The 16,844-nt window shown below is 30.4% G+C and overlaps 2 protein-coding genes and 1 non-coding gene across 3 annotated transcripts; 1 reads left to right on the top strand and 2 right to left on the bottom strand.

Moving 5' to 3' along the window:
* Positions 1-1,690: 1,690 nt before the first annotated feature.
* LOC145556467 (uncharacterized) lies at positions 1,691-5,776 on the bottom strand. Its single transcript, XM_081618118.1, has 3 exons — positions 5,016-5,776; positions 3,192-3,377; positions 1,691-2,092 (listed from the first exon to the last, which is right to left on the bottom strand). Exons 1-3 carry the CDS (start codon positions 5,667-5,669, stop codon positions 1,790-1,792), a joined length of 1,143 nt encoding a protein of 380 aa, XP_081474244.1. The 5' UTR covers positions 5,670-5,776; the 3' UTR covers positions 1,691-1,789.
* A 2,765-nt stretch (positions 5,777-8,541) lies between these two features.
* TRNAS-GCU (transfer RNA serine (anticodon GCU)) lies at positions 8,542-8,623 on the top strand. Its single transcript has one exon. It is a non-coding gene; the product is annotated as a tRNA-Ser (tRNA).
* A 530-nt stretch (positions 8,624-9,153) lies between these two features.
* On the bottom strand, positions 9,154-13,169 carry LOC145556466 (uncharacterized). Its single transcript, XM_081618116.1, has 2 exons — positions 12,184-13,169; positions 9,154-10,943 (listed from the first exon to the last, which is right to left on the bottom strand). The coding sequence occupies exons 1-2, from the start codon at positions 12,519-12,521 to the stop codon at positions 10,046-10,048; spliced, it is 1,236 nt and encodes a 411-aa protein (XP_081474242.1). The 5' UTR covers positions 12,522-13,169; the 3' UTR covers positions 9,154-10,045.
* Positions 13,170-16,844: the final 3,675 nt, after the last annotated feature.

Raw genomic sequence — 16,844 nt, 5'->3', positions numbered from 1 at the left:
AAACTTGGGCCTACCAGTCTTCTATAATTTATTGACTGAAGAAATAAAAAAGGAGATGAAATTCTTATAGAACGATTGGTCCTCGACACACGTCGTACATACTTTAATTAGATGTGACACTTTTAGAACAACAATTTAAGGCAAGCTTTAGAAAGAGAATAGGAGTATTAATTAATGAGTAATTATAATTAAGATGATGATTTAGTGGCTTGATTTAGTGGGAAGGTATGGATGGAGTGCGGAGAAAGAGCCAAAAGCAATTAAAACCAAGGGGTAGTTGTAAATCAATAGAAGCAGCCGTGGTCCTCTACAATACAACGTGCTATTATTTCATCGATCAACATTCAATATCTATCATTCAAAATAATTACTACTCCATGTCATACATAGATTTATAATTATATTGTAGTAACTAGTAATATTCATCAAGTTAAGTTTGCTAAGTGTCTTGAAAGCTAAGGAGGGTACTTTCTTGAGGTTCAATCCTCACTAGGGATAGTATGAGAAGGGGTCGGGATTCCTTTTACTTTTTCAATCCCCCACTCCTCTAAATCATTTTGGGACTAAAATTAGGCCAAAATGGTCGAAGTTTTGAGGACGGAAGGAGTATAATTTAGCAGTTACTGGATATTTCAAATTCTTGGACTATCTCTATCTATGTGGGGTGAATGCTGTCTTCCACCTCAAAATCCTTTTTATTTTTATTATTTAGGCAAATTTCCAACGTCATAGGCTCATAACACATAAATATATTTTATAAAATTAATAATAATAATATTGGATGCGTGTGTTTCGCATTCCTTTAGCCAACATGTCACTAGCTTTATGTTAAAAATTGGAAATGGCGTGTGCCCTCCACATGGAAACCCTAAACAATTCATATTGACGTGTATCATCTGTTCACTAACTAGCTAGTGCACCAAACACTACGCCATTTTATGTATATTCAACAAAGATACGGCCTCATTACATTATATAATGTCATCATAAAACGATAAAACATGTTATTTATCATCCAACAAATACACTATGTACAAAACAGGTTAATTCGCAAGCAATTAGCTTGACAAAGTTGGTTTTTTAAGTCAATTGCTAAAGTAGTCTACTTATCTTTAATTAAACTTATTTGCTAATTAACTTTACACAATTAGGTACGTGTGTATTGTTTATATGAGTAATATTACACAAATTGTGAAAGAAAGGAGGACAAAATTAACATGAGCAACTAATACTATACATGCATAATTACAGATATATGTGTGTTTAGTTTTCTCAAAAATTTGTCAAGTGAGGTAGTTGAAAGCCTATCTTGAGAAGAAACAATGATATTCTTTTAAAACAGGGTTTTTTGATAATCGAGTTGTTCAGTTTTTCCGATTGGATTTCAATTTATGCTAAGAAGGCCCATCCTAAATTTTTTTTTTAAAGGAAATCCCTTTTAGAATGAGCATGGTGATATTGGATGTCTGGCCTCCCAGAAAACTAGTCAACTATTCTAGCCTCCTATCTTATCAATTACGCACTATACGAAGTATCTATTTTATATAAAGCAAGTAATTATCAAAATTATTAGTACGTACACAAAAACACAACATTATAATAGAGATTATACTTCTATAATATACTGCTTGTTTAAAAAAAATATATAAAATGATATACTACTTCCATGCATTGATCATATTTTGGCGAGTTGAGATTACATTTTTGGCACATAAATTAGTTCATAATCTTAAGATGGACCTCTATTATAATTGCATGCGATTTTAAGTAAATAAACATAAAAATAAAATTAGGAAGTGAGAAGGTTGCAAGTGGTGTTTACAGAGTGAGTGAGAGTAGTGTGATGTTGTTGATCATTCAAATTACGAAGAAGCAATAAACAGTGAGCTTGATGATGGAAGTGGGACTGAATCAAGTTTTGAACCACTCTAATATAAGAGCTGAACTTGAGAGTGACAAACAAAGGGAGTCCTGTTTGTGAGTTAAGCATGTCTTCCATGTTTCTTCCACCTCCGTACATTGCCTTCTTCGTTGTCCCCGCCGATACCGACATTTCCCTCCATTCTCGGCTCCGAACGTACATGTTTGCCCCCTTCAATAATTTCATTCATCATCAATCATAAACCCTTAACAAATTTGATCGTATTAATTACGGAATATTAATGCAAATAATTAATACGTCGAACACTTTTTAATATAAAGATTAAAAAGTGACGTAGGGATTAGCAATTAACTTATCATTAATCAAATCTGTATGATATTTAATATTGTAATTTCATTAGAAATGGACTAACAACTTATTAGAATCCAACTCAACTATATTATTTAATCTTGTTTATTATGAATAGGTTAATTGTAAAGTAAAACCCTATATTGACTATATATATTTTTGAACCTATTTCAATTCAATTCAACTCAACTCAGACGATCTAGCTCTTATATGATTATATATAACACTACGAGTATAATACTGCAAAAAAAAAAAATTTAAAAAAAAAAAAAAACAAAAACAAAAAAATATGCAGTATTGCAGTCCAAATATTTAAGCACTTACTATTGAGTTGAAGTTGAAGTGATAGATTTGAAGGCCGGGTTGGAGTTAACACTTATTGATAAAGGGAAACATTGAACATATAGATGCATTCACATTGACTACATGAGTATGTACATGACTACTAATAGAGACCTTAGTGAAAGAGATCCACTTGTTTGGGCAATTCAGTAAACATAGCCAATCATTTCTTAGCCTTTTAAGTAGAGTGTATCAGCCCATTGATTGGCCCATAAGAAACCAATCTTTAATGAATCATTTTGTTAAAGACTTTTTAATCATACTTCATCCACTACCAAGGAAACTTCAGATTGATTGATGAAATTAAAATTAGTTAACTGAAATTATGTAACTAATTTGAATTATTCCTCCTTGTTTTAATAAGTGTTACAGTTTGACTTTTTTCATTATTCACATAATGGTTTTGACTTGATTAATTAATATATATAAATAACAAATGTTATTGTATAATACATTGTTGGATTCGTTATAAAGTATACTTTCATACTACAAAATTTCCTATGATTTTACTGATACATAGTTAGATAAATTAATGGTCAAAGTTGTGTCTCAACATGCACATTTGGTCAAATTATAACGCTTATTAAAACACAGAGGGGGTAATTTGCTGAAAACTTACTCGAGACATGACAAATGGTACACGACCAAAGTAAACGTCGATGGTTGGAGGCAAGATATGAAGACCAAACACTTTAGATTTGTTGTCAATTATAAGCGCCATTGAAAGGTTGCAACTCAGAAAGTTTGTGGCTACTCCAGTTAAATCAACTCCCTCCGTTAGCTCAAATTGGTTCACTCCTATCACCTGCATTTTGCATTTATGTGAACAAAGCTGAGGTTAAGGTCCACTTTCTAGTCCATAATACTGATGTTTAAGGCCCATACTATGTGTCAAGTTTTCTGGTTTTTTCTTTTAAAGGCCTAGTTTCATTACATGTAACATTGTAACTATGTTCTATATGTATGTGATGTACTCTTAAATCTTAACAATTAACTAATAAAATTCATGAGTGCTAATTGCTATTAAGCTTTTTTACTTTTCTCAAAGAGGTCACTTAATTATCCTTTTTAAGTGTGCCATTTAGTTTTAAAAAAAGTAATTATCGTGCAAAAAGCCAAATATGCAATACTTCATCCGCTTATTTTTTAGTTGATGTGTATTCCTTTTTTTTTTTTTTTTTTTAATCAATTTCTTTAGTTTACGCATTTCTTTTTATGTTAAACCTTTTGCTATGTAATTACTACTTTACGCTTGCTAACCACATTACCGATTACCTCTTTAATATTTGTGCCAAAATCAAGTGTATCAGCTAATTAAAAAAAAAAAAGGAAATATCCTTTTAAAGCTAATTATAGAAAGTACTACTTACTACGAGTATGCTTGAAAAGATAGCAAATGTGTTACTCCCTCCGTTTCATAATGTTAGTCCCATATACTATTTTGGGCGTTTCAAAAAGTTCTACCCATATTGAATATATTTCATTTTATGACTTGATTTTTTTTTTAATTAATTGATTGTGGATTGATGACATGAGTCTAAGTAAGGAAATTTTTACCTTAAATTATGCAATGGAAAACTTTTGTATACACCCGGTTTTCAGTAATTTATTGTACATCGGGTACACTTTTGTCAGATTTAGTGTCACTTTTGTCAAATTTATCAATGAAGCATAAATAACTTTTATATATGTCAGGGTAACTTTTGTGCGTTTTAGTATAAATTTTGCACATTTTATTGTCACTTTATAACGGATGTTCGGTAATTTACTGAACATCCGTTTTATTTAAAAGTTTGTCTTATGCAATTATGACTTGTGCTTTCCTAATGAAAAATAAAAAAATTTAAATAAGGTAAACTAATTATGAAATCTGTTGTACTTTAATGTTAGATTCCAAATATATTTGTTTTTTTTTTTTATTTTATGTGATTGATTCCATATGGGACTAACATTATGAAACGGAGGGAGTATTAAATAACCTTAAACCCTAGTAAGACCATATTCACTTAATCTTATTTTTGCTGAACTGAAATTATTTTTACTTAACTAAAATTATTTTTGCTGAACTTAAATTATTTTTATTGAACTGAAATTAATTTTACTGAACTGAAATTAATTTTACTGAACTGAAATTACTTTTGCTGCATGAACTGAAATTATTTTTACTTAATCTCTATTATATTTCTTCTTTACATTTATTGATTTTTATAAAACTGAAATTATTTTTACCGAACTGAAATTATTTTTGTTGAACTGAACTTATTTTTACTGAAATTAAATTATTTTTACTGAATATTACTCCGTATTTTTTTAAGGTGAAGTGGACAGGGTCTAAGAAAATTAAGACAAAATTCCAAATAGCTAAGAAGAAACAATTAATAAGCTAACATGCATAAAAATAAAAATAAAAATAAAAAAAAAAAAAAAAAAAAACACTACGTACCTTGACTGAAATATGGGGATGAGGAGGCTTGGTAACGAGGTAGAAAACAAGCAAAGCAAGCATTGCACTAAGCAAAAACCTCCATAAAAGTTGTAACCCAATCCAAACATAAGAAGAGTATGTATTGAATGAGAAATACTTCCAACACTTTCCTTCATCATTATCTAAATTATACAACTCCTCTTCATCATCAACTTTTCCCATTTTTTTAACACTCATAACAGGCACAACCATATCATTATTTTTATTAATAATAATATTCGTCGTCTTTCCAGCTGAAGAACTGAGGGTACCATTTGCATGATCACAAGATAGTACATTAGTCATCCTCATCACGTCATTCTGGTGGATGAAACAAGTGGTTGAAGCTCGAGAAGACGAGCAACGAGACAGATTGCCACTGAAGGTGCTGGTCCTAGCCACTATAGATGATGCATTGTGGTCTTGGTTGTTGAGAAGTGGTTTGGTTGGGTAACACTGATCTTGATCTTCTTCTTCGTTATAAGAAGGAAGTGATAAGAATTGAGGGTTACGGCCAGACTCAGTGTAAGTCGTCGTAGTGCTGTTAGCACGACGATGATGAGAGACTGAGGATGGACTTTGAACATAGTAGTTGCTACCATATTCTTCTTCTTCTTCCATTTCCATCATCATTATTAACTATTACTGAATCGAATTAAAACTAGAGTTCAAAACTTGTTCACCCCTAAAGAGAGTAAGAGGCTAATAATATGTAGTAATTTTAGGACTACTATTATGGTTTTGCCCGTGACAAGTATAAATATATGTTGGATGGTCCAACGTGCTGCCTTTTATAACTATTGATATAGTTGAAACCATCCAAATTTCATGACTTTTTATTAAGGTGCATGGATTTGGGTGGGGTATTATGAATTATTGAGAGGGTGTGTGTACAACTAACCAATACCAAATTAATAATGTAGATTACATCATTTACAAAATCTATATTTATTACTTAACGTTACTATAAGATGATGTAGCTTGGTAATGAAGCTTTGCTTTACTTCAAATGGAATTTTGATTATTAAGTTTCTAATCATTATGTAAATTGCATACTTCCTCCGTTCTTTATTACTTGACCCGCTTTGACTTTTACACTATTCACCACCCCTCCTTTGACCGTCTTTTGTGAATAATATATAAGGAAAAATATATCCATGTATGATTTTTTGGATTCGTCTTAATAAGTACTATCATAATATATAACTTTTATAATTTTTACTTATGGAGAATTTAAGTTATTGATCGTTAAAGTTTTGCATTGGCAAGCGTGATAAAAGAAACAGGTCAAGTAAAAAAAAACAGAGGAAATATATTTTATACTCCTTATCTCTATTTATTAGACCATATGAACAGATAAGCTAAGTTCTAATAATCAACAACAAAAATCTGAACGTTAATTAGGAAAGGAGAGAGACTTCAAATCCTAGCTGGAGCCTACCAAGTGAGGGTACTTGGGGGTATGGATACTTTTACCCTCTCCTCTACTGTCAAGTGTCTAACCTGTAATTGTTGGACAAAAAAACCGTGAGGATTGAGGTCTAATAGAGTTCTTCTTAAAATATAGCATAAAGTACTCACATATATTTAAGTTAATTTTCTCCTTGTATATATGAAGTACTCCGTACTAGTTTATGTTTAATATAAATCTTAAAATTTGTTAAGTTAATTTCCTCCTCGTATTCCCGGAAATTATGGATTAATGGGACATCTATCCACAGCATAATTGGACACTCTCTTTTCTCTGTGCCCTAAGCTAGTGGCTAATAAATTATAGGAGCTAATAATAAAACAGGCATGTATTTCTTTACACCGAAATCTCTTTTTTTGCCTCAAGAATCATGGTCAACTTAATCACACTTTGTCCTTTAATTCGGACTCATTATGCGTAGTAATCATTCGTTCCTTTGTTTAATTAAATAAAAGGATACCCACTTTTTGTATTAATTATATTGTTGTTTTTTTTTTATCAAAGTTTACAAGAACACAATCTACATGTCAAATTATCAACACATTTACAAACACACTACCTTTGTTAATTATCATTTGTGAGATATAAAATATTTCAAAATTGCACATAATAATTAATGGAGGTAGTATATTGTTTCATTTTACTACGGTCAAGAATTAAACATTTTTTAATATTGCTTACTAAATTCCGCCTTTATTACCTATATTAAGCTCCAACTAAATATGATTGAATAGCTAGTTAATATATGATAATAAATTAATAATGATGAACACAGCATATATAGCTACCTTCTTGTATGAAAAAGGAGTTGATGGATTGACATGCAATGCAAGCTATATGAATTAAAGCAAGTTAGTGGTTGTATAGCCGAAATTATTATAGAGCTAAGAGAATGATGAAGATGGCTCAAAATCTTAATGCAGTTTTATGCTTTTATTATTCAAATTAAAAGTCACAATATCACAAGCTAAAATCATTTGAGGCATTTTTAGCCTTATAATCAAATTATAAAGAAACATAATAATTGTGAATATAGTTTGCTTTGCACAATAATCCATATTTTTTCAATATATCAAATCTATATAATCAAAGTATGTACTATATATATGGGTCCACCACCCAACAATAGCTCCCGATCATCATAATCTTCATAAGGGATATTTTCATGGCTCCTAATATAAATTTAATCCAAATTATGCCCTACTTTTCTGTAACAATTCTAAGGTAAAACTGTTAAATATATTGCGCGTGATACCCAAAGGATACTGTTCTTTCTTTTTTAATGTCATTTTTGGGCTTTTACCATAGTTGCACTTGCACATCCCATTTGACTTTGTTTATTTTTTTGTGGTGTTGCACCCCATTCATTCTTTGGAGTAATTTGGATTCAAGGCTTAAATTTAAGTTGTGGTTAAGTTTCAGTCCTCTCCCAATTGTTGTTGTGGGGGATTGAACACGCAATGCTATTTATTAAGTGCAACCTTAATCACCACTGCACCAATAACCGGATTTGGGCCTTAAATCTAAGCCATTTAAGTATCAGTACTCTCCCAATTGTTATTGTGGGGAATTGAACACACAATGTTATTTATTAAGTGCAACCTTAATCACCACTGCACCAACAACCAATTGGTTATTTAACTTTTTTTGTGATTCATGTATATATTACTCCGTTAATGATATGGTAAAATTAGATAAAGGCATATTAGATTCATCTCAATATACTTGTATATACTTTTGCAATACTAAAATTTTCTCACAATTTGATTAAATGATACTCTAATAAAAACTCAATTACATTTGCGTATAGAGACATACATAAAACTCTAATTGCTACGATTAGTACGTAAAAAGAATGGATGTACACCTTTTTCACATTTAGTATTATCCACGTGGCAGGTAGCCAATACAACACATGAATAGTGTTATTTTATTCCACCCAATAGGCCAATATCCACGTACTGACGTGCCAAGTGTCTTTATAATATTCTGTAATATTAAAATAGTTAAATAAATGAAATTGATTAATTAACTGTCGCTTTGGCCGAGTGGTTAAGGCGTGTGCCTGCTAAGTACATGGGGTTTCCCCGCGAGAGTTCGAATCTCTCAGGCGACGTATTGTTTTTTTTTTTGTTTTCCTGCTGCTTCTGTAATGTTTAATTGGGTTGAAATTTAAATCAATTGGGCCATTTAGTCCCATTTACTGATCACTGTAATTTTGATAGTCTGTGTAATAAGCTAATCTAAGGATTTTGTACTAAGGGTTTGTTCTCTTCGTCTTATTTTAAGTTCAGTTCAGTAAATCAGAACAGGTCCAAGTCGTTTTGTTCATTGGGGAAGTGAATATTCCCATGAAATTTTAATTTTTAGCAATTAAATTGTTTGGTTGATAATCGAGGAATTGAAGTGTATTTTCATAGGAATTTTAACTTACTAAGGAAGAGTTAGGTAAGTAAATTCACATATTTTAAGAAATTAGTCAAATCCCCAAGAATTGTCATTGTCTTTATTTTCACTATATTGTGTCAACCAACCAAGAAGTCCAAATGAAAACATTGAAATTTTGAATGCCTACATAAATTCAAGGCAATTAGATCAAATTACCAAACAATACATTTACAATTCTACTAGTTTCGGTCTATCAGAGTTGATTTGCTAATCCACAAAACCTTTTAACTAAGCACTACAAAAAAAATCCACAAAAGGTTTGGAATTTTTTGTTGTCAGTTTTCAAAATCTTGAAAATTAAGAAAATTATAATTTGACTAACATTTTTGTTCCTTTTATCAAAAAAAAATAAATTACAAAAAAAAAATATATACTTGTATATATAAATTATTTCCAATTGTTAGAGATTGTATGAATTATTTGAAGAGTTGTATTTCCGATCAAATCATGTACTTATAGCTAGGGGCATAAAACAAAACTATTTATGGAGAGGTAACAATACAAGTTTTTTTTTCAGAAGTGCTCAAAAAAGAAATATGATGACTAGCTTAATTTGAGAGAGATATTTTATACTACGTATGTCTAATTAGCATTTCAATATGGAAAAAGAAAAACAAATGTGTATACAATTTTTTTAATGGCTTAATTATTCTGTCTTTTTTTTGTTTTGTACAGTAACAATTTAACATTATACAAAGGTGCAAGTATTCTATATCCTACCTAAACTTATTCTCTTCTCCACAAGTGTATAACAACAATTCACTATTCACACTTACTCCTTTCCTATCTATTTCCTTATTGCATTATCGTTTATTCTAAGCAAAATCTTCAAGTAGAGGACAAAAATAACGGAACTTAACAAACAAATGATCGATAATAGTATCGGATGAAGATGAGGATGATTAAGATGGAGTCGAAGGGTATGTAACGTAGCTAGGTAGGTGTAATCCGGCAAAATTTTGTGTGTGTAAAATTATGGCCGTGTGTATGAAGATGGAAGTAACGAACTAGACACGTACGTACCTAAGTACTAGATAACTCGGATTGGTCGCTAGAGACAAAAGGTAGGTCTGTCCAAGCTAAGGAGGGATTAAACTTGAAATTCAAGGAAAGGAAAGGAGACATCTCCCAACAAACTCTCCAAACTATCCCATTCTCCCATTTTTAAGTTTCCTTCTTTTCCGTTATTATTATCATTATCATTACTATTACCATTATTCCCATAATTATTACCATTATTATTGCCTCCGTCTTGATCGATTTTGACCATATCACCCCAACTCTCACTGTCACTTATAACGATTTCGTTGCAGATTTTACTCCTATGGAACAACATTTCACCCGTGTTGGTTGTTGTTGTGTTCGCGATAATATTACTACTATGGTTGTTGCTATAATTCATTCCTGTTTGTGTACCGAAGTGTTGATGATCATGGAATACTTGGATTTGGTCGTCACACCCCACAAAATTACCAAAATGACCTTGGTGATCAACCATTTCTTGTTGTTGTCCTAGGCATGCAAAATTGGCCATGCTAACACTTATCTCATAACCGTTACTCTCAAGAAGAGGAGGCAGAGAGTTGTCAAATTGGTTGGTCGCCACGCTAGTTATGGAGCTCGCGGCCGTGTGCATCGAAGGAGATGAAGGAGAGGTTGATATTATAGATGAATCTATGCCGCACAAGTTGTTATAAGCAGCAGCAGATGTCATGAAACCTTGATGATGATGACTTGTTGCATGATCGTTCATAGATGATGGAAACATTACTTCTTGACCTATTACATAGTTGTTGTGGTGATGAATAGGGTTCATTAAATCGGTCGTGTCGCTTAACAAGCTGCTAGGATCATCCATTGATGATACATTGTTATTGTTGTTGTTACAATTCTTGTTTTGTTTCAATCTTTTCTTAATGGTGGAGTTCCAAAAATTCTTGATTTCGTTGTCGGTTCGCCCTGGAAGACGGGCTGCAATTTGAGACCACCTGCACAGTTGTATGCATAAGTATAATTAGTCACCAGACCAAAAAAACGTGAGGGTTAAGGTTCGGTCAGATCCTTCTCCTTACCGTAATTTTTATAAAAAAAAAAATGAAATGATTGTGAGAATGACACAAATGACGACCTAACTTAGCTTACGTCCAGGATCTTAAATATGCTTTTCAAGGGAGATGATAATGCATACTATACCATGCTTACTTGCACAATATATAATAGCACCAATAAACTAATATACTTTTTGTATGAAAAACTTACCTCAATTTTACTTAAGAGTTTACCTAAATGATGCCAAATACGGAGTAATATAATCCAAACACTTTTATTAAAGGAAAGTGCAGAGAAACAATGCAAAACTAAGCTAAAAGCCTAAACATGCATTGTACGTGTACATTATTAAAAAAAAAACTTGAAACATCACATTTCTTTTTCTTTGGATGTTATTCATCAAAATATGTTTCAGAATGTTTAATACTTAAATTTGTGTCTCCGTGATAAGAGAAAACTCAACTTATCATTAATTTATAAAATTAGGTTATGAAGGCGCTCTTTTTTTTTCTATACCTTAGGACAGAAAACAAATAAATATATACTACGAAGTACGGAGTACATATTAACCAAGCATGTTCTAGGAAAATGGTGATTATAAGTATTATATGAAGCTTATAATTAATCCCTTAAATTAAATGATGTACGTAGCATCAGATAATGGCTATATATTTTGCATAACTGATGAAAAAAAAAAAACCTAATTTTTCTATATAGAATTACATCTGATATTAGTTAAGAGAAAAAAAAAAAAAAAAAAAAAAAAAAAAAAAAAAAAAAAAGAAACCCCTTATAATTAATTAAGAGAAAAATGTCAATTCAAGGGAAAAAGCACTATGAATGTATACTAATATACTATACATTCAACGAAAAATGATATAATCATATATCATATACTCCGTATTAATTAAGTAATTCATGTATGTACGTATATGTATACTATAAATTGGCTAGCAAAATAAGATTATATAGTAGGTGCACAGCATCATAACGATTAAATTGTTTGGTATGCCTAGTTTTCAATGGTGTTATTAATTTTTTTGTACATTTTCTGGGTTCAGACCTTGGACTTGGATTAATTTCATATAATATTACACATAATATTTAAGAAAATTAAGCATTGAAAGAAAAGCAAACAATCTAAAATACAATGATACATATATAACAATAAAAACCTACCTGTTACCAAGGACGGAATGAAGGTGGAGAATAAGGTGTTCCTCTTGAGGAGAGAAAGCGCCTCGCTTAAGGTCAGGGCGGAGGTAATTAATCCATCGAAGGCGGCAGCTCTTACCACACCTTTGGAGGCCGGCATTCCTAGCAATGTCACTCCAACACCCTTGCCCATTCCTCAACATGTAATTCATAAGTTTATCATCTTCGTCGGGTGACCATAATCCTTTCCTCAATTTCACATGATTGTTATTGTTCTTACTACTAATAGTAGTATTATTATTATTGTTGCACTTGCTACTTTTCTCTTTGTGATCCTTAACCATTGTATTAGGTCCTCTCATTATATGTATGTATCAAAATCAAAATTGAAATGAAATGAACCCTAACTAGTCTAATTTAAGATGGATAGTAATAATAATAATAATAATAGCAAGTACTATTATTATTATTATGCAATCTTTCTCTTTTGATGATCTCTACAACTCTTGATGAAAATGATGATGATCAATTATAAGAAGCCTACTATATATGTGGGTAGGAGTTGTACTACTATATGATTATTATCATAAAGTATACTATATGTAACACATCAAAAATAAAATAAAAATAATAATAAAAATGAAAGAAAATGAAAGTGAGAATTAAAAAAAAAATGACTAGCTAGTTGTAGCTAATTAAAGAGTTAATAAGTAAAGGTATATATATATGAGTAAGTTAGGAAGCTAGAAATAATAGGTAAATAAGGAAGGAAAGTGAGAGATGAAGGAGGGATTGGATGAGGAGGCTTCATAAGGAGGTAATGATAATGATGAAAATGACGGTTGTAAGCTTGCTTAGAATGTGAAATTAAACATGCCGACTATTATTAAATTATTTTAAATATAATCTTATATATTAATAAAGTGTCTTTAAATTAGTTGGCTTTCTTTAACTTGACATGTTCACTCTAAACAGATTGGAGGGAAACTCTCCCTTCCTAATTATTTTGCTTCCCCTTTTCATATCTTTCTATTCTCCTCTCTTTGTCTCTTAGTGTAGTTTTTTTATTTATTATTTAATTATTTATTTATTTCTAGTTTGTTTCCTTGTTTATTTAATTGATGAATGAAAATTTACTCATACAAGCTTAAAAGGCTTCCTAAGAGCCGTTTTTATCTTAATTTTTTTATAAAGTCAAAGAAGATATATAGTAGTACTTTCATTTTTTTATTATTATCATTCACAATAAATAAAAGTTAAAGTGATATCAAATTCATTACACATTTGCACAAGTATATCCTATGACTTTTAAACCTCAAATTAAACCAAAGAACAAAATTGACAAAGATGCCTCAAAACAAAATAAAGAACTAAACCTTTATGATATATATATATATATATATATATATACATGTCTTAATAAATGAGTATCCTGTTAGGGAAAAACAATTACTCAATAATGATTAAGTAAATAAATGATTAAAATTGTTAATCAAAACCTTCTAATATTTCCACCATGAATATATGTTAGAGATATGATATATCGGAAAATATATTATTGTGATATATTTTTCCATATAGATCTTATATATCTTAGTGATATTTTAAGATAGATTTATGAAAGTTTATATGATAGAGTTTTATATTGTGTAGGTTATCTTTTGTAGGCTATAAATATTAGCCAAGATCAACAATAATATATTTTTCGATATATCATATCTCTAACAATATATCTATAGAGGCAATATTTTTAACATTACTTTACACAAAAATTGTAACAAGACTACTTAATTAATTGCACAAAATATTAGTAGAGTGTGTGTTACAAGCTAGTTTATTCCTAACCGATTAAAGTTTTAAAATAGGTTTCATGAATGCATTTGACATTAAACAATCACATACAAAATATTGGAAACAACAATTTCATCAAATTAAACCTACAACAAAACAAAGATTTTTAAGTTAATCGACCATGATATTATTGTATTGTATTAGGTTTGTACGGTGTAAGCCCTTCCAAAGGTTTGCATGCAATTTATGACTTGAAATCTTCATGTGTATCAATATCTATTATTCAATTAACATCTAATAAAACCAAAACAATAATATATATATAGCTAGAGAAAATATAAAATGCCTAATAGTTTTAAGAAAATAAGTCTTAGAAAAAAAGAAAAAGTGATGGCGATGGTTGGTCTTCTTGTCTTTGACTCCATATAATGTCGCTATCAAAGCCCCATGAGAGGAGGTTTTTTAAACTTCACTCACAAGGTAATCATCATGGCTTTATGACGATCTTACATTCTTCTTCTTTCTACCTTGTTTTTTTTTCTTTTTTAAATTTATTTTGCTTCCATTTCACATAATATAGCCTACACACTATTCTATAGGGGGTTGGCCAAGTTGAGTTGGGTTGGGCTCGACCCCCTTTCCTTCCTTCTAGCACATACTTCCTTTGTTCTCTTTTAATCGCAACATTTTTTTTTCAGGAAGCTACATATTAGTAGCAGTACTACTTCATTTACCCTGACCAACAATGCTCTTTAATATTCCACATATCGCCTCATTACATGGGACGAGTCATTCTTTTATCTCTTTTTCTATCTCTTTTATATCTTAAATCATTGCACATCTCCTCCACGTAGCAATTAAAAATGAACGAAAGAACTCAACATACAACTATACATGTACTACTGTACTAGCATTACAATTTTTATATATTATTAGTAATAAAGGTGTTTAGAGTTGTACCTGGTCACACGTGAATTCTAAGTATAAACTTACTTTAATTTCATGGCCTCTATACACATTGCATTCTTAGAGAGAAAAGAGTAGTACTGAAAGTACTGCTTGTAAAATACTTCCCCCTTTTCTTAAGCGTTTAACGTGTCAATATGTAATTGTCCATTTCGTTTAATTTCTATAATTTTTAAATAACCATTTATATTATGATTTGAATGGCGACAAACGTATTTGGCTGTCAAACAAAGACATTTTTGATTGATTGTTACATCTCCTTTAACAACTACGATACATTTCTAGGCTCAATCTGCTACCTTATAATCAGGCCATGCACTTATTTAACTCATTTTTTTTTCTTCTAATTTGGCCCTCATTTTATTATTTATGTGTTGTATAAGAAACGTTACCGCCTAGACATGCACATATATATAATTGTATACGGAGTATGTATGTATTCAATTTAAATATTGTATAAAGGATTGATCGAAACAAAGTAACACAATTCCACATTAGTATTCTCTCTGTTTTTAAATACTTGCTCCACTTTTCATTTTCAGTTATTTTTAAATATTTGCTCTATTTTCTTATTTGGAAAATTTTTACAATATTTAATTCATTAATTTTATTAATTTGATATTCTTTCTCCTCCAATTCTCTCTACTACTTTTGCTTTTTACAATTTTTTATTTTCACCTACCCTACTACCTCCATATTTTATTATTTTCTCCAATTTTTCCTAAAACTCTGCGTATTATTGAGAATTGGAGCAAGTATTTAAAAACAAAAGGGAGTACATACCAGGGTTTCGAGTGACATTTTGATCCCTATTTTCTTTAATCACTTCAAAGATTAAGATTTCAAATATTAAGATTTCAAAGCAATAAGTTTAGAGAAGTTTGAAAAAAAAAATGCAAATTTTTAACATACACCCAGGTCCAAGATGCACCAACTAAGGTTATTTTTTACTCATATAATGATTAAATGAGCAATAATCATCCTTTAATTCAGTATTTGAAAAAGCAAAAACATATATAGGGTGTACAGTACAGTGTACACCCGAGTGTATGTAACAATCTTTGGAAGAAATAAAAAAGTCTCTATCCCTTATTATAAAAAATAAAAAATAAAAAATAAAAAAAAATAAAAAACTTTTTATTTTCTATGAAGATTTATAAATTGAACTAAAATAGAAACTATAGAGTATTGGAGTAAACTGAATATTAGGCTCTAAGCATCCTTCGCTAATGCCTAATGTACGTAGTCAAAATTATGGTGAGTAAGCAAAAGGATAAGAACTAAAGAAACAATAGATTTGGGGATAGTATCCAACTAAGGCAGCAGTTGTATATAGGGGAAGCTAATAGCAACACACAGTACTAGACATTTGGAGAAACTCCAAAGCTACTCTAATCCACGTTTCAAGGAACAGCTGTTTTGACAGCAATACCTTTTCTTTGAACTTCATTAGCTTGCCAACCAACATCCTTCTTAAACTAGTTTCTGGCTCGAGCAATTCATAGGGTTGTTATTTTAAATGTAATATATACGGAGTATCATACTATTTACACATGTTGGACAAGAGAATCCATTTCTCTTATACTCGTATTAATTTCTAAATCTTGAAATTATGTAATTATAAAGTCGTTTTTATGGCTGTTTGTATACTCGTATGAGGAATTATATTCAGTGTTTTGATATCATGATTCAAAGATGTTTAATAAGTAGTATAAGTTAATGTTTGAAATCACAAGGTTTTTTAAAAAACAAAATATAGCTTGTCTTGCAATAATCATTGTCTTTTTTAATTAGACCAAACAATTAAGCTGGAGATGTTTTATTAGACCAAGTATTTAGAAATTACAAAGTGTTGTAATTAATAGCAAAATGCAAATGGAAAAAAAATAAAGTAAAACATAAAGCATATCTAATAATAGATTAATAGG

Source organism: Chenopodium album, chromosome 8 (genome assembly GCF_948465745.1).
Source record: "Chenopodium album chromosome 8, dcCheAlbu1.1, whole genome shotgun sequence".
Taxonomy (NCBI): domain Eukaryota; kingdom Viridiplantae; phylum Streptophyta; class Magnoliopsida; order Caryophyllales; family Amaranthaceae; genus Chenopodium; species Chenopodium album.
Note: the sequence above shows the minus strand (reverse complement) of the source record. Positions and strands in the feature narration are given on the sequence as shown.

What these genes read in the sequence shown, in the direction of transcription:
- LOC145556467 (XM_081618118.1), bottom strand. Translation starts at nt 5,669, where the DNA reads ATGATGATGGAAATGGAAGAAGAAGAAGAATATGGTAGCAACTACTAT. An exon ending in ATCCCCATATTTCAGTCAAG is followed by an intron (nt 3,378 to 5,015) that starts GTACGTAGTGTT and finishes TGCAAAATGCAG; the next exon opens with GTGATAGGAGTGAACCAATT. An exon ending in TACCATTTGTCATGTCTCGA is followed by an intron (nt 2,093 to 3,191) that starts GTAAGTTTTCAG and finishes AAATTATTGAAG; the next exon opens with GGGGCAAACATGTACGTTCG.
- LOC145556466 (XM_081618116.1), bottom strand. Translation starts at nt 12,521, where the DNA reads ATGAGAGGACCTAATACAATGGTTAAGGATCACAAAGAGAAAAGTAGC. An exon ending in CATTCCGTCCTTGGTAACAG is followed by an intron (nt 10,944 to 12,183) that starts GTAGGTTTTTAT and finishes ACAACTGTGCAG; the next exon opens with GTGGTCTCAAATTGCAGCCC.